Source organism: Trichosurus vulpecula, chromosome 6, assembly GCF_011100635.1.
Source record: "Trichosurus vulpecula isolate mTriVul1 chromosome 6, mTriVul1.pri, whole genome shotgun sequence".
Taxonomy (NCBI): Eukaryota; Metazoa; Chordata; class Mammalia; order Diprotodontia; family Phalangeridae; genus Trichosurus; species Trichosurus vulpecula.
Genome location: NC_050578.1, coordinates 96,895,561 through 96,923,242, shown reverse-complemented (window position 1 = coordinate 96,923,242; position 27,682 = coordinate 96,895,561). Strand labels below are relative to the sequence as shown.

Below are 27,682 nucleotides of genomic sequence, written 5' to 3'. Positions count from 1 at the left end.
ACTGGCACAGAGGTGGTTGGCTGCTGCTGGGTGAGCAAAGTATATAAAAGACAGCCGTGGTACACCCGGGAATATCAGTGAGGATATTATTCCAGAACTGAAACAATCAATTGCCTTTAAGAGACGAAATCATCACCATGAGTGGGTGTCCCTTTCTAGCAAACAGTATTGGGTGAGTATAGAGTAACACCAAGTACTCTGTGACTACTTTGAGTAGCTAAGGAGGATAAGTGGGAAAGTTTAGACTGCTAAATAAATAAACTACAGCTTAATTTTCTGAGTGCATTGGCTCTACAATCTTAAAAGTCATGAATTGAATCTTAAGAGCTTTTACTAGTTAAATCAGTAAACTCCTTCTCTTCCTCCTCTTTGTTCCTCTATCTCTCTTTTTCTCTTCTTTCTTCTCCTTGCCTTTCTCTTCTCCCTCTCTCCCTCTTTCCTTTTCTTTCTTCTTTATTTATCGGGTTCCCAGATATGCTTGGAACAAACTACACCTGGAAGACAATGAAGAAGACAAATCACAGGCCGGAATGAATAAAGCCAGTAAAGGAGGACTCATCTACGGAAACTACCTACATGTAAGTGCCAGTTTAGGTGTTCTACATGGCTAGGGCTGTTTGCTTGCTTTCCTATCTTAGACACCAAACAGCTAGACATAAGCTAGCCTCTAGAGCTAAGTCAACACTGACCATTTTTCTTCAAATGTGTGCTTTCTTATACTCTAGGTATTAGTTACACATGCACCCACAGAAACATACATACATACATAACACTTGGAAACCTACTGCAAAGCTTCATGTAAGAGGAATATTAACCAAGGCAAGCAAATGGAAATACAAGTCAGCAATCAGTAGTCAGTGAGAACTTGGCATTTTTCAGGCAAAGATGTATATATACTCACCTTACACAAATCTGGGATGCCATAGAAATGGAAAATTACATTAAACAGTCAAGTCTGTCAGCAAAGCTCACTGTATTGCTATATCACAGAAGTGTTGAAAATTGTAAAGGGATTGATTCATGAAGCAACAGGGAGCAGGTATTGCCCAATTTATGCAAACATTGCTTTGTCAATAAATCCCTGTCTAGTTCATCGAAACTGTTTCCCCTTTGAGATTTTTTACCTTAAGGCAAGGATAGTGAAGCTTGATTCAGTTTTCTCAATGCTCTTTGGTTTTTAATTAATGAGATTAAGCATCTGGTAAGCATGAAGGAAAATAAGAGGCAGATAGGGTAGCAGATGGTAAGAATATTGGATTGGGTTAGGAGGCCTGGGAAAAATTCTGACTCTGCCGCTAACTACCAGTATGACCAAGACAAATTCCGTTACCTCTCTGTACCTCCATATCTTCAAATCTAGAGTGAGTGGTTGAGTTAAATAATCTCTGTGAGGTGCTTTCCAACTCTCACTCCCATAATCTTACATGTTAAGATTCGGCCAGAGTTCAAAAATAATAAGACGAGGAATGGATGAGGTTGGGCCTCTGTTTCCTCCCCTATGGATACTCTAACATCCCTTCCAGCTCTAACATTCCATCACTCTCTTTCTATTCCCTTCAGGGTATAGACAGAGACTTCTTATTTTTGTCCTTGTTACCTTAGCACCTAGGACAGCACCTGGAACCCAAATAGGTGCTTAATAGATACTTGTAGCTTGACAGATAAAGAAATAAGGTGTAAGTGATTTTGTCTGTTGTTTTCTTTGGAAGAACAGATGCATTATTATATAAGCCTACCCCCCTATATTTCCAGGCTCAGTTACTGCAAAACCCCTTTATCATGCCGGAATCAGGGGACAGGAATAAAATACATCGAATTATCAACCTTTTATCATGTGATATATCTGAATAGGTCAACGAACAGGTTTCCTAATGGAATAACATAATGAATGTTATTAGGAAGAATGAAAAAAATGGCTAAGATGTATTTGTGCTATTGCTATTTAAAAACAAAATGCAGTACAATTCTGACAAAGAGATCGTTGTTCTGCCATGGTCCATGCAGAGAAAAGTAGGTTCAATTCCTAAGGGTTGGTTGGATTTTGAAAATACTTAGATGCTTTTCATTGTAGTGTCTTTTAAAGTTTGACCATGAGTATGTTGTGGTTTAGCAAACTGATTCTCATGATCTTTCTGTTAAAGCTGGAAAAGGTCTTGGATGCCCAAGAACTTCAAAGTGAAAAGAAAGGAAATAAGATCCATGATGAGCATCTTTTTATTATCACCCATCAAGGTAAGCTGCAGAAGGAAGTGTGAACCAACAGTTTCATGGTCATTTTCATCATTCTAATTACATCAGTGATGAGTACAAATATAGTTTCATTGGTGGAGGAGGCAAGAACATTGGGAGACTCTACAGACTTGAATCTCTCCTACTTTAAATGTCTGGATGTGAATTTCACTGCCATATAAATCCCCCAGGAGTCTCTTTCTGTAAGTTTACAATAGTCATCCATGCATGCTACAGGACACCCTAAGGGACTACTTATGAATGGCTACTTATTTTACATCTTAACTTAATGGTAAAATCCTAACTCCAATAATTCACAAAGAAATGAGATTCTATAATTTTTCAGCTTAGTTATTTGTAAAATTATATTTTAAGGAAATGGTGATAGATGGCCTCAAATTCAATTAGGAAAATACTATGAAGTCATATGCAAGCCTGGCTCTAGGCAAAATTGTGAAAGATGTAAAACTTAACTTTAGCATTCCTCTTTCCTTCCAATGCCTTTAATCACTTAAAGGGGTGCTGTGCCCTTATTCAATCCACTTCTACTTTCCCACCTTCACTCTCCACCCCCAGCTGCAGAGATTATGCTGAGATAGTCCACAAAAGTCCACATTTCAGACCTCATCTGCTACTTCATAGATATAGGAATATCCCTCTACAGATGCAGATTGACACCTTCTCTGAAAGTTATAGTTTTAGGGAATTGCTTGGGATCCTGAGAGACAACATCACTTGTCCAAGCTTACTTAGCTAGTATGTAACAGAAGTAGTACTTCAATACAGGTCTTACTGACTCAAAAGCTAGTTCTCTACCCCCATGACACTTCATTTTCATTTCAGATTTATTTTTTCTCTTTTCCCTCCATTGAAATCTACCAGTCCTTTGTTTTATTCCCTCAAGAGTCACTTTAGATGACTAGCTGTTTAAAATCAACCAGACCAAAGTTTACTAATATGTTAATGATTGATATATATTAATGATTAATATGCTATCTTTCCTAAATACCAAGCCTTTCACCATTTCAGAACTAATAGAAGAGATATTGTGGTCTGGGGCTGGAAACCTTTCTTTTTCAGCACCATAGAGGCTCCTGCTTGCTCTGCTCACAACAAAAAGTATACAGTTTCTTCATTTTCAAAGGAGGCAAAGGAGATTAAGTCACTTATCCAGGGTCACAGAACTAGTAAGTGTCTGAGATTTGAACTCAGGTACTCCTGACTCCAAGACTGGCACTGTATCCACTGCACCACTTAGCTGCCCCTAAATATCCAGCTTCTAAACAAAGTTAATACTTGAATACAAAGGCTGCAGATATTTACTCTATTGTATTCCATTTTTCATTCAAATCTTTCCTCATTTCAAAGAAATAAATCCTTTAAATTTTGCAATGAAAATTATAACTAGGTTTTTCCAATAAATTCCTGATTCATAGAATTATGTGTCAGGTACAGATTTTTTTTTAGTTGTTTGACTTTTTTTAGTTGTTGTTGTTTTCCTTCTTAATTAGTATTGTTTCAGCAAGAATCAAAGTTAAGGTGACAAAATTAAAATTAAACATCTTCCTAGGTGAAGATAGACCTCATCCTGGATCAATATGAATAAAGTTGTCAGAGAAAAGGAGAGAATTAAAAAGACTTTGCTTCTAGGGAAATAGCTAGTATTATATCCCATTTGCCTGCTGCACTCAGAATTCTAGATAAGAATTAACCATTAATGCCTTTTTGTAACTTTTATTTTATTTTTAAATTTATAAGAATTTTTTTCTTTCTCCCATACCACCCCTCCCCCACTGGAAAGAAAAAGAAAAAAAAATCTTGTAATAAATATGTACAATCAAGCTCTTATATTGGCCATATCCAAGAAACATTTATCACATTCTGCTTTTTGAGTCCATCTGTCAGGAGGTGGGTTGCATGCTTCATCATTTGTCCTTTAGAATCATAATTATGTTGCTTATTACATTGATCAGAGTTCTAAAGACTTAGAAAATTGCTTGTCTTAAATGTTGCTATTGTATATATTGTTCTGGTTCTGTTGAGGGTTGAGAGGATGAGGTTCAGGAACCCCAAGATTGGAGTTCCCAGACAGGGTCATTGAGAGGGAGCACCCCTCAAAGACCTGAGTATTGGAGAGGGTTGGGCCATCTGGGATGAATTCACGATCTCAAACATTCTTCAAGTCAAGGTGGCAAAGATTTATTATGCTTTACAGTGGGGAAGAGCAACCTTACAGGGCTACAGTGAAAGTTTAAATACGAGATTTGGAGGTGAAACCTGTCAATTAGGTGTTTTGGGGTGGGATTAGGGAGTGGTTAAAGGGTGGTCAGTTCTTAAAGGAACATGCACTTTTTGTACCTACTATGCAGGTATCTTACCCAGAGTTCACTGGGAAATAGCCCAAGGTGGGGCTACCTGGGGGTGTGGTTTTGACCATGAAACGTCACAGCTGACTGGGAATATCAAGGTGGCTTCCATCAAATGTCTTGTTAGACAAGATGAATGTAAGGGAATATACATTTGACTATGTCTAGGATACATATCAGAAAGGTCAGTAAGTAGTAAATATTGTTATGTCCCAGTGCACAGCCAATTAGCAATACACAAGGAGTCAAACCAATAAATTCTGTATGTGCATCTGGCCACAGTATCAGGAGGAGAGATAAGTGTTTTTGCTAAGGAATACTGCCCTTGAATTGGAGAGAAACTGCTAGGGTCAATGTTTTGAAGCTAGGGAGAGATGTGATTTTAGAACTGGGGTGCAGGCACAGGCACTCAAGCAGTGACTAAGGAGAAATGTGATGTTAGAATTAGGGTCCAAGCACAAGCACCCCATCAGCTCTGCCCACTTTAGTCTATATCAATTCATACAAGTTTCTTTGAAACCATGGTTTTCATAATTTCTTATGGCTTAACCATATTCAATTACATTAATATAGTTAATTTGCTCAATTGATGGGGATACCTTTAGTTATCAGTTCTTTGCCCTACAAAACAAGCTGATAAAGGTTTTGGTTTCTGTTTTTTTTTAACATATAGAACCTTTTCCTCTTTTTCTGATCTCTTCGGGATATAGGCCTAGCAGGGGTACCAATGGGTCAAAAGGTGTGCACAATTTGATGAATTTTTAAAGCATTATTTCACATACCTATAGTATCTTTTAAAGAGTTTGCATTTAAACATTCCAAAGCCCTCCACTGATCCCTATATATCTCTCTTGGGTAGATAACTCCAAATTAAGGCAAATCTCTCCCCAATCTTCCCCATAAGGACACATAAGTTAGAAGTAGATAAGATGTTTTTTTTTCTGCACCTCCCTACACCCAAACCCACCCATGCACTTGTAAAAGCCATAGAATGATACTATCTTGCTACCTCTCTTTTTAATACATATGTATGTAGTCAAAGAAGACAACAAATAACTTGGCAGTAACCATGATTTTCTTATTACAGCATATGAACTGTGGTTTAAGCAAATCCTGTGGGAATTAGATTCTGTCCGTGAGATTTTTCAACATGGCCATGTAAGTCCAACTGATGTTACGTTATAATTTCAGCATTGTGTTTTATTTTATTTTGTTTGGAATGGCTATGAACCATTTCGTGGGATGCAAAATTTAACCAATCTAACCCAACAAATGCTTATTGAGCACTTACCATATGCAAAACACTGGCAAGAAAAACTAGGGAATTCAAAGGCCAAAGACAAAACTGTGGCTGACTTCAAGGAGCTTACCTTCCACTACTTAACATGAAACTCTTTGGGATTAGCTGAAAGGACCATCAATCATTCTTAACCAATAAACAAGTCTGTTGTTGAGTCAGACTATCCTAGTGACCATTCGACTATCTATTCTTAGAAGTTGCTTCAGTTTCATTCTAAAGACTCTGATAGCTTTGCTTGGGCATATTGGAGTTTCAGTGAAATAAATGCCTCAGTGGCCTGAAGGGGAGCACTGTGGATCAACTCCTAAAGCAGTTAGTTTTGTCCTTGGCTTGTGACTTATTTGAATATATTTTCCCATAGAACAATGCCAGAAATGGTCTTTAAGCTTCCGGGTTGGCCCATAAAAGCTCAATGACTTGTGAAAACATTCACTGAATCAAATGCTTGAGCTAGGTTCTAATAGATTGAACTAACAGGGAATCATATAGAACTGAAGAAGGAGGAAGAAGAAGAGGAAAAGGAAGACTATGGGGCTTAGCAGAGGAAAAAGTTGAGAAAGGGAAAGGAAAGAGAGGAAATGAACCCCTATCTAAGAGATAGCTCTTGGCTAAATTCTTAAGTAGCAGATTTGTCTTTGGTGCTTCCCTATCTTCTCTCCTCCCTTCACCCTTCTCTCTTCGCCTTTCAAACTATGGCAGCATCTAGCAGTCACATCCTCAAATTTTTCTTCATGCTCTAAAATTACTTCACTTTTCACATCCCCTTTCCTAGATCTTTCTGCTACTCCCTAACAAAACCTATATTCCTTCAATGCAGTTGATTTTTACTAAAGATTTCTTTATTTTATTTTTTTTGGGGGGGGGGGGGGGGTGGGGGTGGGGCTAGATCTGTAATTTCATTGGTGTAAGGCAGGGTGGGGAACCTGTAGTCTGGAGTCCACACATGGCTCTCTAGGTCCTCAAGTGAGGCCCTTTGTTTTGTGAAGTTTGGATTCTGTCAAAGAGCTGCACTTCGAGGCCGCAGGTTCCCCACCCCTGGTGTAGGGAATACTTGATGATAAAACTCCCTTTATCAGTGGAGACTGGCCATTGTCCTGTGGTTGGCAATTTTACAGAGTTTCCTAAGAGTTAGGGAGAGGTGAAGTAACTCTCCTAATATTACATCATAAGTATATGTCAGGGTTGGAACTTGAACCTATGTCTTCCTGACTCCAGACCAGTTTGCTATCTAACTACTGTGATATTCACCAAGTGTCTTCTTATGCATTTCCATTTCCAGAAACATTTTTCTAGTACCTAGGTCTATTCCAAGGTAGAAATGGCTGCTTTGGGAGGTTGTGGGGATCCCCATTACTAAGGGTCTTTGAGTAGAGCCTGGATGACCAGACCAATTGGCAGGGAAACAGTAAAGGAGATGCCTGTTCAGTTTTGAGTTAGGTTAAATAGATTCCTTATAGCTCTGAGATTCTTTGAGAAACTGGTGTTCGGTATAAAAATATAAGGATATATTCAAAATAGAATTTCATATGATAATTGAAGAACTGGACTCCAGTGGTAGTGGAGCCAAAAATGTGATTCCAAATAAATGAAAAGGAAGTTGTCAGTGTCATACAGACCTACCCTAATGAGAATTGAGGGAGCCAAGCGAGGTGAGCATTATCCCTACACAAGCTACCAGTGATAAGAGTTCTTTGCATTCTTGGACACTCTCAAATGTTCATTCATTAGATAATTATCTGGACACACAAACTTTAGTGACAGCTTGCCTTGAAAGCAGAAATTCCAGAATGAAGGACAGCTTCCAGGGATAGCATATGCACGGTTACTTTACTCCTAGGAATTTGCCTAGGCTTGGATTCCCTCCAACAAGCACACACATGATGACTATCTGTGCACTTTGAAAGGTGGGGGTTATATAAATGAATCTGACCCTGCTTGATTCAGCTAAGTCAAACACAGGCCTGTTGGACTTTTAAACTTATTTTTGTTATTGTCGTTTTCATGGTTATTTTTCTTGATTTCAATGAAATGTGACATTTGAATTTATTGGTCTTAAAAAAATTCATTTTAAAGCATAGCAAGCTGAGTATAGCAGGTCCTATTTAACCCCCCCCCCCCCAAAAGAAACTACTATTGGTCTTTATTATTATACTAATTTGTCTTTGTTATTCTATCATCTAGACATTTACTATGCCTATTATTCTTACATCAAAGTCACCCAGACACCTCAAATTCTGACTAATCTGAGACAAGTCAGAGGCATCTTAACCTATCATTAGTGGAAGGAAATTTTCATATGGAAGTTCCTTCCACTAATGCAGAATCATAACCTGTCTCTAACTTATCTTAAAGTGACAGGCTGGAGAGCCTGGGGATGCTGAAAAATGAAATGACTTGCCAAGAGTCACATGGTTATTGTGAGTCGATGGCAGTTTATCCACATGGTATAAATCTGAGTCTCTTTTGAGCTATAAATAAATGTGAAAAAGAAAAGTGAGATAGGTTAGGGAACCCATTCCAGAACTTTCTACTGGGGTGACTAAAATGCAGAGGAGAGTCATTAATTATCATCAATACTGGCTCTAACAGGTATTTAAAATTTCAAACAATTAAGTTATTCTTTTTTGGAGGCAGAAGGGAAAGCAGGGCAATTGGGGTTAAATGGCTTGCCCAAGGTCACACAGCCAGTAAGTGTGTCAAGTGTCTGAGGCTGGATTTGAACTCAGGTCCTCCTGACTCCAGGGTCAGTGCTCTACTCACTGCACCACCTAGCTTCCCCCTAAGTTATTCTTTATTTCTTACTCAGGAGCAACATTTTACATTTCCCTAAGCTACAATGATTATAGTCCCTTACCTGTTTATATCACATTAAGATTTGTAGAGGTCTTTCTTTATAACGTTAACCCAGAAGAAGCCAGGACCAGCATTATGCTCTGTACTTTTCAGATGATAATGGTGACCCTGTAGGGGTGTCATGATCACCTAGCTAAGGGTCTAAACCAGGCTTCAAACGCAAATCACTGGACTCCCAAGTTCCTGGACCCAACAGCATGCAACCACTTACCATTATCATCAACTTCATTTCAGCATCAGTGTTATTATTTATCTTACTTTACTCCCTACTCTTTGAGGTTAAGCTCCAAGGGAAATACTCCCTGAGGTCAGTGGAAGCTCTGCTTTCCTACTCATTCACCAACCATTTATTGAGCAACACAGGTCATTGAATTAAGGAAAGAAGAATCAAAGACAGAAAGGAAGTAGTTCCTGCTATCTGTATCCTTCTATGGAGGATGTTTCCTTCCTTCTTTCCGTCCTTCCTTCCTTCCTTCCTTCCTTCTTTCCTTTCCTCTTTCCTTCCTTCCTTCCTCCATCCTTGTATCCTTCTTTCCTTCCTTCCTTCCTACTTTCCTTCCTTCTTTCTTTCCTTCTTTCCTTCCTTCTTTCTATCCTTCTATGGAGGAGGTTTCCTTCCTTCCTTCCTTCCTTCCTTTGTTCCTTCTTTCCTTCCTTCCTTCGTTCCTTCCTTCCTTCTTTCCTTCCCTCTTTCCTTCCTTCCTTCCTTCCTTCCTCCATCCTTGTATCCTTCCTTCCTTCCTTCCTTCCTACTTTCCTTCTTTCCTTCCTTCCTTCTTTCCTTCCTTCTTTCTCTCCTTCCTTCCTTCCTTCCTTCCTTCCTATCCTTTCTTCCTTCTATCCTCCCTTCCTTCTTTGCTTCCTTCCTTCTTTCCTTCCTTCTTTCTCTCTTTCCTTCCTCCCTTCCTTCCTTCCTTCCTTCTTTCCTTCCTTCTTTCTCTCTTTCCTTCCTTCTTTCCTTCCTTCTTTCCTTATTTCCTTCCTTCCTTCCCTCTTATCCTTTCTTCCTTCTATCCTTTCTTCTTTCTATCCTCCCTTCCTTCTTTCCTTCCTTCCTTCCTTCCTTCCTTCTTTTTCTCTTTCCTTCCTTCCTTCCTTTCTTCCTTCCTTCCTTCCTTCTTTCCTTCCTTCTTTTTCTCTTTCCTTCCTTCCTTCATTCCTTCCTTCCTTCCTTCCTTCCTTCCCTCCTATCCTTTCTTCCTTCTATCCTTTCTTCTTTCTATCCTCCCTTCCTTCTTTCCTTCCTCCATCCTTGTATCCTTCTTTTCTTCCTGGCATTTACTAAAATGCCACAGTAATATTATCATATTATTAATAATAGCTAACTTTTATATAATTACTACTATGCGCCAGGTTCCATGCTAATCACTTTAACAAATACTATCTTATTTGATCCTCACAACAACCCTGAGAGGTAGGTGCTATCATTACCCCCATTTTATAGTTGAAGAAACTGAGGCAAACAGAGGCTAAGTGACTTGCCCAAGGTCACACTGCAAAGAAAAGTAGTTACAAAGTATCTTCAATACCATGATCATTCTCTCTCATAGACATATCCCAGGGTACAGGAGGGGTAAGGATGGGCATAAACTTAAAATATGATGGCATGGAAACACCTGTGTAAGGCTTTCTCTCTCGGGAGGTAGCTCATTGACATTCACTGCAGGGTGTCAGTGATGGATAAGGGGGCTTTTTGTTCAGTTGGGCAGGGTACAATGTTGAGTTTTACTTTAGAGATTACTTGCCTCTGTATAATTTTCTGACATTTAAAATTTTAAACTCTATAATTAGTACTTCTATTTTAGCAACTTAATACTGTGTCTGTCATTTCCTACACATATGCACAAGAACCTTTGGTTATATCTTAAAACTCCCAAATTCTAAGTAGCTTTCTTATAAATGGAGAGTGAGTTCATGGCAAATGTGCTAATTTTAATTAAGTATCTGCTTTCTAGAAATTGCATTTGTTTAACCCTGAATTTATTCTTTAACTCTCAGGTAAGAGATGAAAGGAATATGCTTAAGGTTGTTACAAGAATGCATCGAATTTCGGTGATATTGAAACTGCTTGTACAACAATTTTCAATTTTGGAAACTATGACAGCCTTGGACTTCAATGACTTCAGGTATGTATTTCTTAATTTGTTTTTAAACTTTTTGTATCTTTGCTTTCTAATTCAATCTGCAAGAGGAGAGCATCTGTGTGAAGGTGGCACAATTGTATTTTGGAGAGCACTGGATCGAGAGCAAAAAGATTTTATTTTGAACCCAGTCCTAACACCTTTTTCTGTGGTATTTACCATTTATGTCTATAAAATCTCTTTAATCCTCAATTTTCTCATTTGTGAAATGGAATTAATATTAATGGCTCCATTGACAGTCATCTTGGCATAGTGAACAGGGAGACTGCCTTCAGGTCAGGAAAACCTAGATTCAAATCTCACCCCTGGTACATGCTAGCTTTGTGATCTGGGACCAGTCACTTAATCTCTCAAGTTCATAAGCCATTTTTTAATTGCAGAGTAGAGCTGTACAATGGTTTAGAATGTGTCTTTAATGAGGATTCTCTGTACCATTTATATCATGGGTTCAGATTCCTTCCTCCTTACCCATTAAAAATTAAAATAAAGCTGTGGCCTCATGGGATTATAAAGGAAGTACTGTATAAGTTGGATGTATCATGGCATCTCATCAAGGGGTATGCAGAGTTCTTCTAGGTTTAGCTACAGCTGGACAAAAATCACCTAGCAACATATATGACAAGTGTCCAGCCTTTCCTTGAGGGCCTCTTGTGAGGGACAACCCATTATTTCTCAAAACAGTGCATCCCACTTTTGGATTGCTCTAATTATTAAAGATTCTTCTTACTTTAAGTCTAGTTGTATGTCTTTGAAAAGTCCATTCACTGCTGCCATGAAGCAGAAAAATCTAATTCCACATAACAGCCCTTCCTTCAAATTTGGGAAGATAGCTATCATGTCCTCCTTAATTCATTGCTTTCCCAGGTTAAACATTTCTATTTCCTTCAATTACTTCTCATTTGATATGAACTCAGAATCATTAAACACCGTGCTTGTTCTCCTCTGGTTGCTCTCTGGCTTTTTAATTTCCTTTTCAAAGTGAGGTACCCAGAAAAGAACACCATGCTTCAGAATCTGACCAGGGCAGTGTGCTATTAATTCCTTTATTCAAGATATTATCCTTTCTCAATGTTATCTAAGATAACATTAACATTTTTGACTGCCACATCACTTGTTGTCTTGTCTAAATCTTTAGTACACTGAAACCCCCGGATATTTTTTAGGCAAACTAAATTAACTCTCCCATCTAGTACCTATGAGGTTGATTTTTTGGACCTCAAATTAATCTCATATCTTAATTTAAACTATTATTATTTTTGTTCTGGGGAAACAACTAAGGAAGTATATATTATAAATGAATACAAACAGATACTCCTGTCATACTGATGAATGTTTTGTCAGTAAGCTCTTTGAAAATATTTGACAACTATTTAAAAGTTAGTGGAAAAATTCTACAAATTTTATTCTCTGAAATCATAACTATAATAATGTTTATAAACAAGTTATCCAGAAAGAAGAAAAGGAGCGAAACAAACATTTATTAAGCGCCAGGCACTGTGCTAAGCATTTGACCTCTACAACAACCTTGGTAGGCTATTATCCCCATTTAGCAGATGGGGAAACTGGGATGGACAAAGGTTAAGTGAGTTGTGCATTGTCACACAGCTACTGTCTTGGGCCAAATACGAACTTGTGGAGGGAATGGTGACAGGAGGAGAACAAATTGTGTAACAACTCTTACCAAAAGTAAAGTTTTAGTACATTTTATAAGGACAAAGGGTAAAGGGCACAGATGTCATGTCTGATGCAAGATTGCATACTGTGGTTCAACATGCTCAAAGTCAAACTGATGGATACTTAATTTGCCGGAATTTTCAACAGAGTCCATGTCAACTTGTATTCATTCGTTTAGTTATCAAGCATTTCCTACTTGATAATGGTCATCTGCTTAAGGTATACAGCAACCACACATGTCACTCATTTTTATTCGGTGATAGTACAGAATATTATTTGGATAGACATAAAATAATGATATAACTTCAGCTTTTGTTGTTGTTTTTTGGCTATGTAAACCAAGGTAAATTTGGCCATTGACCCAGAATTCCAAACTCTTATTCTAGCAGGGTGATATTCTTTCACAAACATACATACGTGTGTATATGTATATATATGAATATATATATATATATGTATATGAAATATATTTCAACAAACAATAATCTACCTTTTCTTCCTCCACATCCATTGAAAATAAATAAAAATACAATCAGGGTCCTATTCAATTCAATATAATTAAGCATTCATTAAGTACTTATGTGTAAGGCATTATATTAGGTAGGAGCTGGGGTTGGATACACATTGATGCATGAGATAAGGTATATTTGTTTACTGAGTTCCTTTTAGAACAAGGTGTTTTCTAAGCTTTTAGGTCATTTCTGAGTTCATGGAACATCAGATTCCCCCAAAGATAAGTGTTTTACTTATATTGTTCCCCTGAGTCTCCCAAACCATCTTGTAAAGAAACTAGTATAATTTTATCTTGATTTTATACATAAGGAAACCAAGGACCAGGTAATTTCTGACTTGCTTAAAGTCAGAATGGGTACTCCTTTTGGAGTAACAAGGTATTTTCTGAGTTTTTAGGATCTAGTCCTATAGCCATTTAGGACTTAAAGCCCCATTAGATATGCTCAAAGACTATTTATTTTCCTTTCATTTTGGGGTCGGTGTGGGGAGGGATGACCACCAAACTATTAAGTGGCAAAAAAAGCCAGTACTTGAACTTAGCCCTTTTGACTCCTATTCCCCTTCATCATATGACCTATTTTATTTCTCTGTTTCTAGTGAGAAAGTGCCTACAGTGCCCCAGATAGATAATGACTCTAATTCTTGAAAATCTATATGAGAAGAAATATTTTTTAAACAACATTTTATTTTTTCCCCAATTACACGTAAAAACAATTTTTAAAATTCATTTTTGAAAATTTTGGAATCCAAATTCTGTTTTTTCTTTCCCTCCCCACTCTCCGAGATGCCAAGCAGTTTGACATAAGTTATAAGTGTACAATCATGCAAAATGTTTCCATATTAGTCATGTATGTAAAAGAAGACACAGTCCCCCCTCCCCCCAAAAAAGGAAACAACCCACAAAAAAGTGAAAAATAGTTTGATTTGATCTGCATTCAGACCCCAATAGTTCTTTCTCTGGAGGCAGATAGCATTTTTCGATCATGAGCCCTTTGGAATTGTTGTAGGTCATTGTATTGCTGAGAAGAGCTGTCATTCACAGTTGATCGATCATTGCACAATATCCCTGTTTCTGTGTATAATGTTCTCCTGTTTTGCTCACTTCACTTTGCATCAGTTAATGTAAGTCTTACAGGTTTTCTGAGATCATCCTGCTTGTCATTTCTTATAGCACAATAAAATTCCATTACAATCATATACCACAACTTTTTCAGCCATTGATGGGCATCCCTCATGAGAGGACACCTTATAGCAGCTCATGAGAAACTATTTTAATGTCAGTCTATCAATTATTTATCGCTTTCTTTTTTTTCTCTCTTCCAATTTGTTTTCAAAGAGAATACTTATCTCCAGCGTCAGGTTTCCAGAGCTTACAGTTCCGCCTGTTAGAGAATAAGATTGGTGTTCTCCAGAGTTTGAGAGTTCCTTATAACAGGCGACACTATCGGGATAACTTCAAGGGAGAGGATAATGAATTGTTGCTGAAGTCTGAACATGAGAAAACCCTCCTACAACTGGTGGAGGTACATATTCAAACTTATTTTCCTTTGGAATTCAGAAATAGGGTCATAAATTGAGAGCTGTTATCATTATTTGTGAAATTCAAACAGGAAGCCAACTGCTAACCCTTTTCTTAGAAACACTTCCTCATCCAAATTAATAGAAAATAGAATTAGAAAAGATTTTCAAACAGATATTGAAGAGAAGAGACTTTAGAATCATTTCAGAAGTGTTCATTTAAATGGACAGAATTGATTAATCTTCTTTAAATTGTTCCTATGTATTTGGTGAAGTAAGACCTTGAGGAGCTCCTGTGGAGCAGCCCTTTGTTGCCACTAAATGTGTTTTAGAAACAAGCAAAACTACATTTCTTTAATAAGTGCACAATTTAGCTTTTCACTGAATTGAATAATCCACCTCACTAATCTGAATTAGTAAGATTTTACTATTACTTTATCTCTTTTCCCAGGACTCCTTAAGGATTTCATAAATCATCTTGTAGAATGCTATGTTTGGTTTTTTTTGTTTTTGTATAAGTTTGATATATTTGATATAAATTAGGGAGGAAAATTTTTTTTAAATTATTTAAATCCTGGTTAGAACCTGCCTCTTTTTGAAGGATCCAATCTGTAAAGTGGACAGATTCATATGAATTCATGTTTCCATTTAAAAGAATTCACTCCTTTACTCACTGGCATTTTGGCATTAAATACCTGTACCACAGGGGCACAACTTTGAAGTGGTGAAGTAGCCTTTTTAGGTCATGGACCCTTTTGGCAGTTTGGTGATGCTTATGAATTCCTTCTCTAAATGTTTTTAAATACATGAAATGAAATAACAGTATTATCAAGGAAACCAATTATATTAAAATAATTTTATATATATATAATTTATGTAGGTGTCTACAAATATATACCCATGTGTATACATACATACATATACATTCAAATGCACATATACACATGCTCACAATATGTATATGTGTATATATGCTCATATATATGTATGTGTGTATAGACATAGACACACATTTGCTGGATTTGGCATGTATACACACACACACACACACACACAAACTCACCCCAAGTCTAGTGACCTCAGGTTAAGAACCTCTGGTCTAAGCTAAAATGAGAACAAGCAGAAAATCATGAATTGTGTTACAAGTTCTAGGCAACAGTCGGTCCCAAGCGTGGACTATGCTTTGTAACAGAGGTTCCCAAACTTATTTGGTCTACTGCCCACTTTAAAATAAAATTACTCAGTGCCCCCTGGAAATACTTTCTTTAACTCCTTAATGACTTAAAAAATGCATCATTTCAAAAAATAAAAAAAATATTTTTTAAAAAAAGATGCATCTTAAATTTAATAATTAATTGTAAATTTGTGGGTTTTTTTCTTGCATTGAAATTTTGATGATGCAGTATTGTGTCATGTAACCATATAGTATCATATTAGAAACAAATCATTACGTGGACGTATTCTTGCAGATGCAAGCTGGACTTCCCGACAATGCATGACATGCTTGCCTGCCAACACTTGCTTGTTAAGACCTGTCAGTGGACTTGATCACTGATTGGTTTAACTTGCATTTTGTGTGTTTATTTGGAAAATAATGTAATCACTATGAGTTTAACTCAGTTATACAACAGATGAAACATGTATGAACAGTTTTTCAAAATTTTCTTCTCTTCTTATGTTTCCATGGCCTCCTTATTTTTAATCAACACCCTCCAATTGCACCCAAGGCTACTACTGGCCCCCCTGGATCACTCCAGAAACCCCCAGGGTGCAGTATCACCCACTTTGAGAACCTATGCTTTGGATGGAGAGAGCAGTGGAGTCATCTAAGTCAAAGTCCTAGGGCAAACCAAGAAGTTATCCATAAGAGTAATTGAAGAGAAATAGCTGGGGCAGAGATACCAAGAGGGAAGCAAGATGGGGCATTTTAAAATCCAAGCCATGGTCTTTTGCTGTGATTTGATGCATAATGGGGAAAAGAGAATCCAAGAGAAGAAAACCAGGACTGTCAACCTATTTGGCCAATTGGGGGTTAGAGAGCTACAGAGCATAGTGTAGAGAATGCAAGGGGAGGCCTCAGAGGAGTAACAGCATAGGAGACAACAGATTACCAGAAATTATGTGCTTTTCAAGCCCAACTGGCCTGTGCCAGCTGATGAACTTCAATTGCTATTAAAACCACAAAAGTTCCATTGGATAATAGTTGATGATGATTGACAACCGCTCCTGGCTTTTAGTTATTTAATTATTAAAGTATCACAGATTTTGTTATGAGAAATATAGACCACCACAAATAAGCTTGGCTGAGAGACAAAATGATCAGGGAAACTGAGATAGCTCCATTACTAACTTTCTTAGCTGCAAAGGAAAGACTACATAAAGATGTCTTCTTTAAGGTGTAATTAGTAAAGCTTGCAAGTAATAATTGATGAAGTGATCATGTAGACAAAGAAAGAGAAAAACAGTCTCTTCTTACTCAGAATTGGAATCATGGAATCTTAAAAGCCTCCAAGGAGGGGCAGTTAGGTGGCAGAGTGAGAAGAGCACCAGCCTTGGAGTCAGGAGGACCTGAGTTCGAATCTGGCCTCAGACACTTGACACACTTACTAGCTGTGTGACCTTGGGCAAGTCACTTAACCCCAATGGCCCTGCCTTCCCCCTGGCAAAACAAAAAACAAAACAAAATGCCTCCAAGGAAACTGAGGCCCAATCTATGATCTCTCTATGAAAAAAGACATGGCTTTGGTTGATTGGCCAAGTTGTCAGAGCTCGAAGGCATTGAGACTGACCTATCAGGTCTTATCCATATAGGAACCATTGTTCTGGTTCTGCACAAAGAAAGTGTCCCACAATCTTAAGTGTAGAGTTAAGCCCAGCCAAGCATCTCCCACATGTGTGTCTAGAGTCACAACCTTGCCAGGTGACATACTGATTAACTTCACCATCATGACTAGAAAAATAGTAAAGACAGACACAATTCTAAATATATATATATATGGTCACCTATTAATTTATTCAGCACAGCACATTTCATAAAGGTACAAAACATTATTCTGGATTATAAAGAGTAATACGTTTTGGAATTAAATTTATTTAAATTGAGTTGAATTAAAAATAATTATTAAGCACCTACTCCGTGCCAGGTGTTAGGTTAAGTGCTAGGGATACAAATTTTTAAAAGCATTAAGTCCTTACACTTAATGAATTTAAACAAACTGAGGGAGGGTCAGAATTCATTGCCCCAATACAAACAAGTACAGTATAATTCAAGGGAGCATATTTTAGAGAGGTGGCAAAGGAGAAATCTGTTCTAAGAAAATATGAAGAGGGAGAACACAGTTTCAGCAGTGGGAAATCAGGAAACATTTTATGGTGTGCTTCAACTGAAACTGAAAGCAAGGAAAGGATTAAAAAATGGAGATGGGGCAGGAATTTATTCCAGTCAGGGGAACCAATGCAAAGCAGTGAGATGGATTAGTGAGGATAGCTTATAGTCTTTTCTCTGAATTGCAAAATACATGAAGTTAGTAAAGGGGAATAAGGGTGGCTGAATTCTAATGAATTACAATGAAAATAATTTTGGTCCTGGAGAATAAGGAAGTACGAAACACTTTCCAGGTCTCTGTAAATATACATAGAACATTACATATACTATCACTCATAGTTACTGTCTCACCCGGCTTTGCTGTTATTCTTTGTTATGAAGGCTGGTTCAATGGGGGCAAGGTATATGCAAGGTTTAAAAGATTAAAAAAAAAGAAATCCAATTCCAGGTTTTTAGATAAAAAACTTTTGTTACTTATAATCTTTATTGTGCTCTTACAAAGATATTTACTTTTATTTAAGGCATGGCTAGAAAGAACACCAGGATTAGAAACCGACGGATTTAATTTTTGGGGAAAATTGGAAAAAAATATCATAAAAGGTCTGGAAGAGCAACTCATAATGATTCAGGTATTGTGTTTTTTGAAAGCATAAGACATGAATGAGAAGAAAAATTGTCATTCTATTTGAGTCTTTCATAGTTTTTTTTCTTTATATTCTTTCATTCCTCAAAGACCTTTAATACTTTACACAGGCCCTTTAATTCAGGAGTTCTTAACCATTTTAATGTCATGGAGCCTTTTGGTGGTCTAGAAAAGTCTACGGATATTTCTCAGAACAATTTTAAATAAATAGGAAAAATATTTCAATCTCCACTCCTACTCCATCAATTCTCTCTGTGGAGGTAGAGAGCATTTTTCATCCCAAGTTCTTCAGAATTATCTCAGTCATTGTATTGATCAGAATAGCCAAGTCAATCACACTTGATCATCATACAATCTTCCTGTTGCTGTGTACAGTGGTTCTGCTAGTTCTGCTCACTTTACTTTTCATCAGTTCATGTAAGTCCTTCACGGTTTTTCTGAAACCACCCTGCTCTTCATGTCCTATAGCACAATAGTCTTCCATGACAATCATGTACCATAACTTGTTCAGTTACTCCACAATTTGTGGGCATCCCCTCAATTTATAATTCTTTGCCACCAGAAGGAATGCATCCATAAATGAATATTGTACATACAGCTCTTTTTCTTTTTTCCTTTGGTCTCTTTGGAATAGAGGTATAGCAGTGGTCTTGCTGAGTCAAAGGGTGTACATAGTTTGATTGCCCTTTTGGCATAGCTCCAAACTGTTCTCCAGAATGTTGGACCAGTTCTTCACCTACAGCACATTAAGATCCCAGTTTTTCCACATTCCTGCCAACATTTCTCATTTTCCTGACTTTAATTTTACCCAATTTGATATGTATGATATTGTAGCTCGGATTTGTTTTCATTTGATTTTCTCTAATCAATAATGATTTAGAACTTTTTTTTGCATTTCCTTTGTTATCCTTCCTTCATTTATTCATTTGAAGATCAAAGAGTTTTAGAGCTGGAAGAGGCCTTAGAAATCATTATTATGCCAGCCCCTTCTTTTTACAGAAACAAAAACTTGAGAAAACCAGAAAGCTGAAATATTTTGCTCACAGTCACAAATCAAGTGTGTGGAAGAATTGGAAATAAATTGGAAATCTTCTAATTCTATACAGGCAGTGTTTTTTTTTTCACTTTGCCAGGGCAAATGAACATTGATAACTAAAAATATTCTTACACTAGACTATATAGATATGGTTAGCAAAGAATGTTTACCAGCAACCTCTATCTGTTCATCTGTTTTTATATCATAAAAACTTAAATAACTTTTGCATGTTATCAGTATGTCAACGACAGATCCCTTCTCAGAGACAGTAAGCTCCTATTTGCCATTTCACATATGGAACGCAGGAGAGGAAATAGAGGAAAGAAGGAATAACTAGCTGAACTCCCAAAAAAGAAAGCAAAAAGGTGAACAACCAAAGGGCCAATCATTTGCAGGCTGAAGGAGACAGAGAGAGGATAGAGACCATTTTGCAAAGCAGATTAACAAAAAAGGAATTCTAGGGAAGTCAGAATCATTTTCAATTGCTCGCTTATAGCATCTACTATTTCTTTTCTTCTAAGGCCAAAGAAGAATCAGAGGAAAAAGATGAACAGCTGGCCGAATTCCAAAAACAAAAAGAGGTGCTGATGTCATTATTTGATGAGAAACGGCATGAACACCTTCTCAGTAAAGGTGAGCCTCTTACATCCAGTGATGTGCTGTAAGTAAACAAGTATATAAAGCCAAGGGAATCTCTGATGATCCTGAGTTTGGGATTCCAAGATTATGTCAAATACGTTGGTTGTAAAGAAGAACCTAGAGAGCCTTATCATCTTTGCTTTGGTTTGGTGAGTGGAGAGCTAAGTCCAAGTCCTACCTTGGACAAATTCTGGGACCCTATGTCACACCCTCTCCATGCCCCAGACAATTCTCTAAGACCACAAATTACAGAAATGTTGTTGATGATCTGTACTAATAGAGGGAATTATTTGAACCAAGGAAATCACAGGTGTGATTGGTCCAAAAAGAATCTGTATTGTGATAGGTATAAACATTTTTGGAGACTACTGAGATCAGTCCTCTTATAAAACATAGTGATGATGGTTCAACCCTCTGAACAAATTTTTCCTTTGAAAACTTGAAGAAAGATGTAATTCAATTCCTCTACAGACAATGGTAAATTACTTACAGAAGGCAGCAAAGCATAGCACTAAGAATAAAAGACTGAGTAAAGTAAGAGTAAAAGAATAAAGAGTAAAAGAAGAGTAAAATATACAAAGGCCATAGGGAAGTTAGTTAGCCTTCTGAGACTCAGTTTCTTCTTTTGTAAAATGGGATAGTAGCAAAGCACTTTATAAATGTCAACTATTTTTATTTATGAGAGACATCAAGTTAAAGTTGAGTAAATTCTAAGCTTAGAATCAGGGAGATCCGGATTCAAGTTGTATCTCTGAGGTGTGCTAGCTGTGTTGTTCTTTTTTGGGAGGATGGGGAATGTTGTTTGGGAATAGTGATAAATCCCATTTAAGGCTAAATACAGGCACAAGATGGACAGTCAGTCATAACGTTGACACAAGTATCTTGGAAAGTAAGCTATCAATGTAACATTCCTATGTATTTTGCAGGTGATAGACGGCTGTCATATAAAGCTCTACAAGGAGCACTGATGATATATTTTTACAGGTAAGATGACTTTAGAACAGGAAAAAGCTTAGGTCATAATTCTAAAGTTGAAAAAATGCAGGTAGTTGGTAGGTCTGATCTCAATTATAAATTGCTTGCTTACTGTTATTAACTAATATTTAACAAACAGTAACTTCCAGCTAGGCTTCATTAGTATTTGTTCTCTCATACATTAAAAGATACACTTTATAACCGAGAGGGTTAAAAAAACACTAGTAAATCAAATTTCTCCTTCCTTCCTCCCTTTCTCCTTTCCTTCTTTCCTTCCTTCCTTCCTTCCTATTTGCCATTTCACATTAGTATTTGTTCTCTCACATATTAAAAGATACACTTTATAACTGAGAAGGTTAAAAAAATACTGGTAAATCAAACTTCTCCTCCCTCCCTCCTCCCTTCTCTCCTTACTTCCTTCCCTCCCTCCTTCTCCTTCGTCTTGAACATAAAAAAGGAGGAGACACTACCCCTGGTGGGTCCTGGCTCTAATCACTTCAGGGAAGTGGAGAGACAATGATTTTATCTAGCACAGATCTAATCTGATTATCAGTTTTACTCCAATTCCTTAAGAAAGGCTTTAATGTTCATTTTATTTCCTTTATAGGGAAAAGTATGAAAAGGGCTGGAGTAAATATCTTTTTTTAATATTTTCAGTTGAACGAAGTTTTTGTTCAATTGAGTGAAGTTTTTAATATGCTTCCACATATCTAATGAGGAATCCTCAGTGACAACTAGTTGCTTTGTCTCTGCATTAGAAGCACCAAAGGCATGCTGGACAGCTCCATTAATAATTATAACAGCTAACATTTGCATAACACTTACTATGTGTCAGACACTGTGCTAAGCACTTTACAGTTATCCTGTCATTTGTTCGCCAAAACAAACCTGAGAAGTAAGTGGATCATTATCTCCATTTTGCTGATGGGGAAGCTGAGGTTAAGTGACTTGCTCGGAGTCACACAGTCTGAGACCAGATATGAGCCCCTGACTCTAGGTAAGGTGCTCTATCCACTGCACCACCTAGCTGCCTTATGGATAAAAGCAATTCCTTGTCCTTATTACTTGGAGATAATACTTATCTACGTCACAGGCCTGTTTTTTGGAAAATGCAGTGTAGACTACAAAGCACCATATAAATAGGAATTGTCACCATTATCCATAATCTAATTCTTTCAACTGTGTTTCCAGAGAGGGCACCAAACACTAGATATTGTCACTCTCCTGCAACTGTCCAGGTTAGTGTCAGAGATAGTACAAGACAAGTTGTTAAATGGTAAAAGGAGAAAGCGGTGGGGCTGTTATTGAGTTGGAAGTGAAAAAGAGACATGTAGGAAGAAAACCAAATACCTTTCTCCTCTGGTTTTGTAATTTTTTTTTGTAGCCAGGTTTAGGCCACAATAATAGAGTAATGTCTGTTAAGAGACTGACCAGTGATTTCACTGAAAGGGGATTCCCTCTAACAATACAGGTCAGCAACTTTTCTGAAATTTAAAGAGCTGCTAGAACACAGAGGTTAAAATGTCTTACTCATGGTTATATAACCTATATATGTCAATGGTGGGACTTATCAGTCAGGGCTTACTATCTGAGGTTAGTTCTCTATTCATTATAGCAGACTCTAAAATCCTTTGAAAATAGCATCCACTTTAACTCTGAGCATGGTGTGCCTTCTCTTGTCTTCTTCTGTAGGGAAGAACCCAGATTCCAGGTTCCCTTTCAACTACTAACCTTTCTTATGGATATTGATAGCCTCATGACCAAATGGAGATGTAAGTTTATTTTTTTCTTAAAGGAGCTGTGTTGCCATTTCTTCCAGGATCCTGCAATACCCTGCCCCTGTTGGTTGCATTAGCATACTGACTCACACTTCACCAGGTGTCTGAGGGAGGAAAAACATTTTGCCAAAATAAAGGGAGCTGCAGGTTTCTAAGTGTGTGTTATGGGAGGTGTGCTCCCAAGTTATCCTAAAGCAGATTACCTAACAAATGTGCAGCTGCATGATGATCCCTTTGCTAGACTGGAAATTAAAAAAAATAAGAAATTTTATTTACTCATTTTAAACATTAAAAAAAAAATTGAATTCCAAATTTTCTCCCTTCCCAGCTCTTCCCCTGTTCACTGAGAAAGCAAGCAATATTATATCAATTATATATATAAAATCATGCAAAACATAGTTTCACATTAGCCATGTCACAAAAAGGAAGAAAAATAAAGTGAGAAAATTATACTTCAATTTTCACTCCAAGTTCATCAGTTCTGTCTCTGGAGGTGGATAGTTTTTTTTTTCATCACAGCTCTTTAGGAATTGGATGGACTGGTAATTAAACATTTCACCAGATTACTGCCATTAATGGTAGAGGAAGTCTTCTCTGACCTTAAATTGTGTGTTTGTCTAGATAATCATGTGTGTATGGTACACAGAATGCTTGGAAGCAAGGCTGGCACTGGTGGATCCTCAGGTTACCAGTATTTGCGCTCAACAGTTAGGTAAGTTTGTGAGAAAAGTCACTTCATGTTGAGTGTTGTTTAATGCTAATTCACTTAAACCTGTTCTTTCTCTACTGGAAAGTCTACAAATAGGTCATAATATCTTTTATATGCAGGCCTGTGGTTAACACAGTTTCATAAGCCACTAGGGAGACTTTTGCCAAAAATAAAACAAAACAAAATAACAACAGGAAAGCAAGGCAATGGATATTTATGATTTGGGGTGTAGGGTGAGGTAAATTGGTAAAATTGTAGAAGTGGAAAGCTGTGAGGCTGTTATTGAGTTGGAAGTAAAAAGGGAGCAATGTAGGAAGAAAATCAAATATCTTTTTCCTTTAGTTTGGGGAAATATTTTTTTCCGGCTAATTGATTGTTAAATGATAAATGGTCTTCCCTAGATGTCCTGAGGGTGGTGGTGGTTTTAGTGCAATTAAATTCAATTTGATAAGCATTTATTAAATGTTTGTGGTATGCCAGTCACTAGACTGTGGCTTGAAGTAGTAGGGGAGAAAGCATTCCTTATCCCTGGGACTATGAAAGAGTTTGTTCCCAGGTATTTTCCTCATCCTGGCTGAGCACTGCCATCCTGGGACCATTACTGTAAATGGAAAGGGATGGACAAAATCTCCAGGCTGTAGCAGAGTTGTTTTCTCATCATGCCTTTGAAAAACAATATTTTTGTTCTGAAAAATCAACACAACACAATTACTTTCGCTTTGTTCTTATGCAAATTACATAGTCTGCAAAATTATGAAAAGGAAAATATTGTCTTAAAGAGACATGCTTTTTTTAGGTTAGACCTGGGATCGCGTTATTATAGGGAGCTTTCTTTACCACCGCAGATGGGTACTACCACTATAATTTACATTTTTTATAAGATTGCTTGGCACCCCAAAGTGAAATGACTTGCTCAGGGTTAATGCAGCCATTACTCATCAGAATTAAAATTCAGACCAAAGTCTTTCAGGTTGAGGTCAGCACTCTATCTATGATGCCAGGCTGAGGCAAAGCATGTTAATCACCTCTCTGTTAATCCAAAGTGCTAGAGAACAGGGTGGCATTGAGAGGTGATGTGTGGTAGAGAAAAGAGTGCTGGAACTGGAGTCAGAAGACCTAGGTTTAAATCCTGTTTCAGATAAAACCTCAATACTTCTACTTCTCTCACAGGGTGAATATAATAAAAAGCACTTCCTTAAAAAGCAACACAAATATTAATTATTAGGTTTACTGGAGATTCAGAGTCAAATTGATCTTCCTAAAGCATGGCTTACCGTGTCACACCTCTCCCCAAACCCCTATTCAATCAACTGCAATAGTTGCCCATTGCTTCCTGGATGAAGTGGAAATAAATTCCTCTTTCTGGCTTTTAAAGCCCTCCATAACCTGGGACTTTTCTACCTTTTTGGTCTTCTTCCACCGTACCCACTCCCCAACCCCGACTCCCAACAAACTCTGTGATTCAGTGACACTGGCCTCCTTGTTATTCCTGACACAGGACAGTCCATCTCCTGATTCCAGGCATTTTTCACTGGACATCTGGCATGATTAGAATACCAGAATGACTCCTCATCTCCATCTCCTAGCTTTGTTACCTTACTTGAAGTCTCTCTTAAAGTCCTACCATCTTCTGCAATTAAGCTTTTCTAATCCTTCTTAATCTTAATGCCTTCTGTCTATTGGTTATCTCCAATTTATACTATCTGTATGTTTCTGTGCTGTTGTTTACATGGTGTCTCCCCTATTAGAACTGTTGTCTTTTGCTTTTCTTTGCATCCTTAGCCCTTGGCATGGTACCTGGCACAAAAGAGGTGATTAATAAATACTTTTTGATGGAATAATAGACAAAATTCCCCCAAAGACATCTTAGCCATTTTGAAACATCAATTCTTAGCCTTTCATCAGAGTTCCTAGTAAGCTCTTAAATGGACTATATCAAGGTTCATGTGCTTTCCTTGCCCTTACTGCAAGTGGCAAAGCTTCTTTTTTTCCCAATAGTATTTTATTTTTTTCCAGTTACATGGATAGACAATTTTTAACATTTATTTAAAAAAATTTGAATTCCAAATTTTCTCCGTCCCTCACTCCCCTCCCCCCCAAATGGTAAGCAATTTCATATAGGTTATATATGTGTAATCATGCAAATATATTTCCATATTAGTCATGTTGTGAGAGAACAGATCAAAAGGAAAAAAATGGCAAAATTTCTAAAATACTGGAAAGAAGAAGGGAACTAGATAATCAGAACATGTAGTAGTCATGAGTTGCCGTTTAAAAACACTTTAAAATTTAGCAAAGAACCTTTCAAACATTTTCTCATTTGATCCTCACAGTCCTATGATTTAAAGGTTGTAAGAACTATTATTTCCATTTTATAGATGAGAAAATAGAGTCTAAGGGAAGGAAAGTGACTCGCAGCTAGTTAGGCATGAGGGTGGCATTCAAACACTAGCCTTCCTAAATTAGTTCAGCACTCTATCTGCTTGCCCACCTAACTGGCCCCTCCAGGATAGACTGGATAAATCAGAGTAGAACGTAAGCCATCTCTCATAAAAACATGTGTTCTCAGGTAAGTTGGTGGGGTGGGGAGGACTCTTTGCACAATCGAAATTGTTATTCAAATGTCAGGTGCTATTAAAGTCGTGTTGTTTTTCAGTATTTGTAGCATTTGACATCTACCATCATAATTATTATGCTTTATGACAGGCCCACACAGCTTGTAAATGTCTTTGAGCCACAGCTGGTTAGACTAGAGATAGGCTGAGGTTGGTGGTCGCTGCAGGTCATATGACAAACAGGAGAGAGTGTACTTTGGCAACCCAATATTTTTTGCAGGCTGCCTGAAATTCTTTTGTGGGCTGCGAGTGGCCTATGGGTTGTATGTTGTCCAGGCCTGCTTTATGAAATATTTTCCAGGAAACACCTAAGTGACATTGTGGGATAGTGGAGAGAGAATTAGTCCAAGAGGCAGAAGGACCAGGGTTTGACTTTTGCCTTTGAATGATGCTGTCTAAGTGACCATGGGCAAATCACTTAACCCTTACAATGCCCTAGGCAATTCTCCAACACAAACAAGGTATGGAACTGTTTTGATAAAGGTAATTTCCTATACCAGTGGTGTTAAAATCTACCCTGCAGGCTGCATATTGATTTAGAATACTACAAATTAATATAGCTATATTTTATTGTATTTTTATTTATTTTGTTAAACATTCTCCAATTATGTTTTAATCTGGTTCATCTTTTGTGGGCTGCTTGCATCCATAAGTTTGAAACCTGCCCAATGAGATCCTAGGTCCAGTTCCAATTTCTAATCAATGTCCTTCATTTCATCAATTGTTTCACCACCTCTTAGAGGAAGGGACCTGGAGAAGCCTTATGTCCTGAATAGAATCCATTATCTCATTATTCTGACCACTGAAATAAGAAAAAAAAAATAAAAACAAATAAAAACAAACAAAAAAGAAATAAGAAAAAACAGGAAAGGCTTGAACAAATATTCTAGCAGGCCTGTAAACCGAAGGCATCTGGACAATCATGGGATGCTATTTCCATAGACTTCAGAGCCTTAGATTAAATCTAGACATCCTGAGTGGAGAATCTTACTACTTTACTTATTGGTCTTCAATATAATCATAGAGGTTTTGAGATGTATAACAGTCCAATACTGATGTAAAAAATCTCTGTGTATGTGCTTTCAGTGACAGGTACAAAGTATTTGTAGATCTGTTCAACCTTTCGACATACCTGGTTCCACGACACTGGATACCCAAGATGAACCCAATCATTCACAAGTTCCTTTACATGGCTGAATACTGCGACAGCTCTTACTTCAGCAGTGATGATTCAGAGGATTAAGGCCCACTTTGAGGCATGTGCGAGAGAACATCAGTAGTCATGCCACATCGTGTGAATGGTCAGGAATGTGCAAACAGTTCTAATGTACCATTAGTAAATAAATATTTAAGCACTTCAATGTCATA

General features: G+C 37.4%; 1 protein-coding gene across 1 annotated transcript; it reads left to right on the top strand.

Moving 5' to 3' along the window:
• Positions 1-61: 61 nt before the first annotated feature.
• On the top strand, positions 62-27,682 carry TDO2 (tryptophan 2,3-dioxygenase). The gene is made up of 12 exons (XM_036764567.1): positions 62-172; positions 473-578; positions 2,142-2,232; positions 5,683-5,753; positions 10,747-10,874; positions 14,413-14,599; positions 18,441-18,548; positions 20,120-20,231; positions 21,164-21,221; positions 22,905-22,984; positions 23,612-23,702; positions 27,401-27,682. The coding sequence occupies exons 1-12, from the start codon at positions 138-140 to the stop codon at positions 27,555-27,557; spliced, it is 1,224 nt and encodes a 407-aa protein (XP_036620462.1). The 5' UTR covers positions 62-137; the 3' UTR covers positions 27,558-27,682.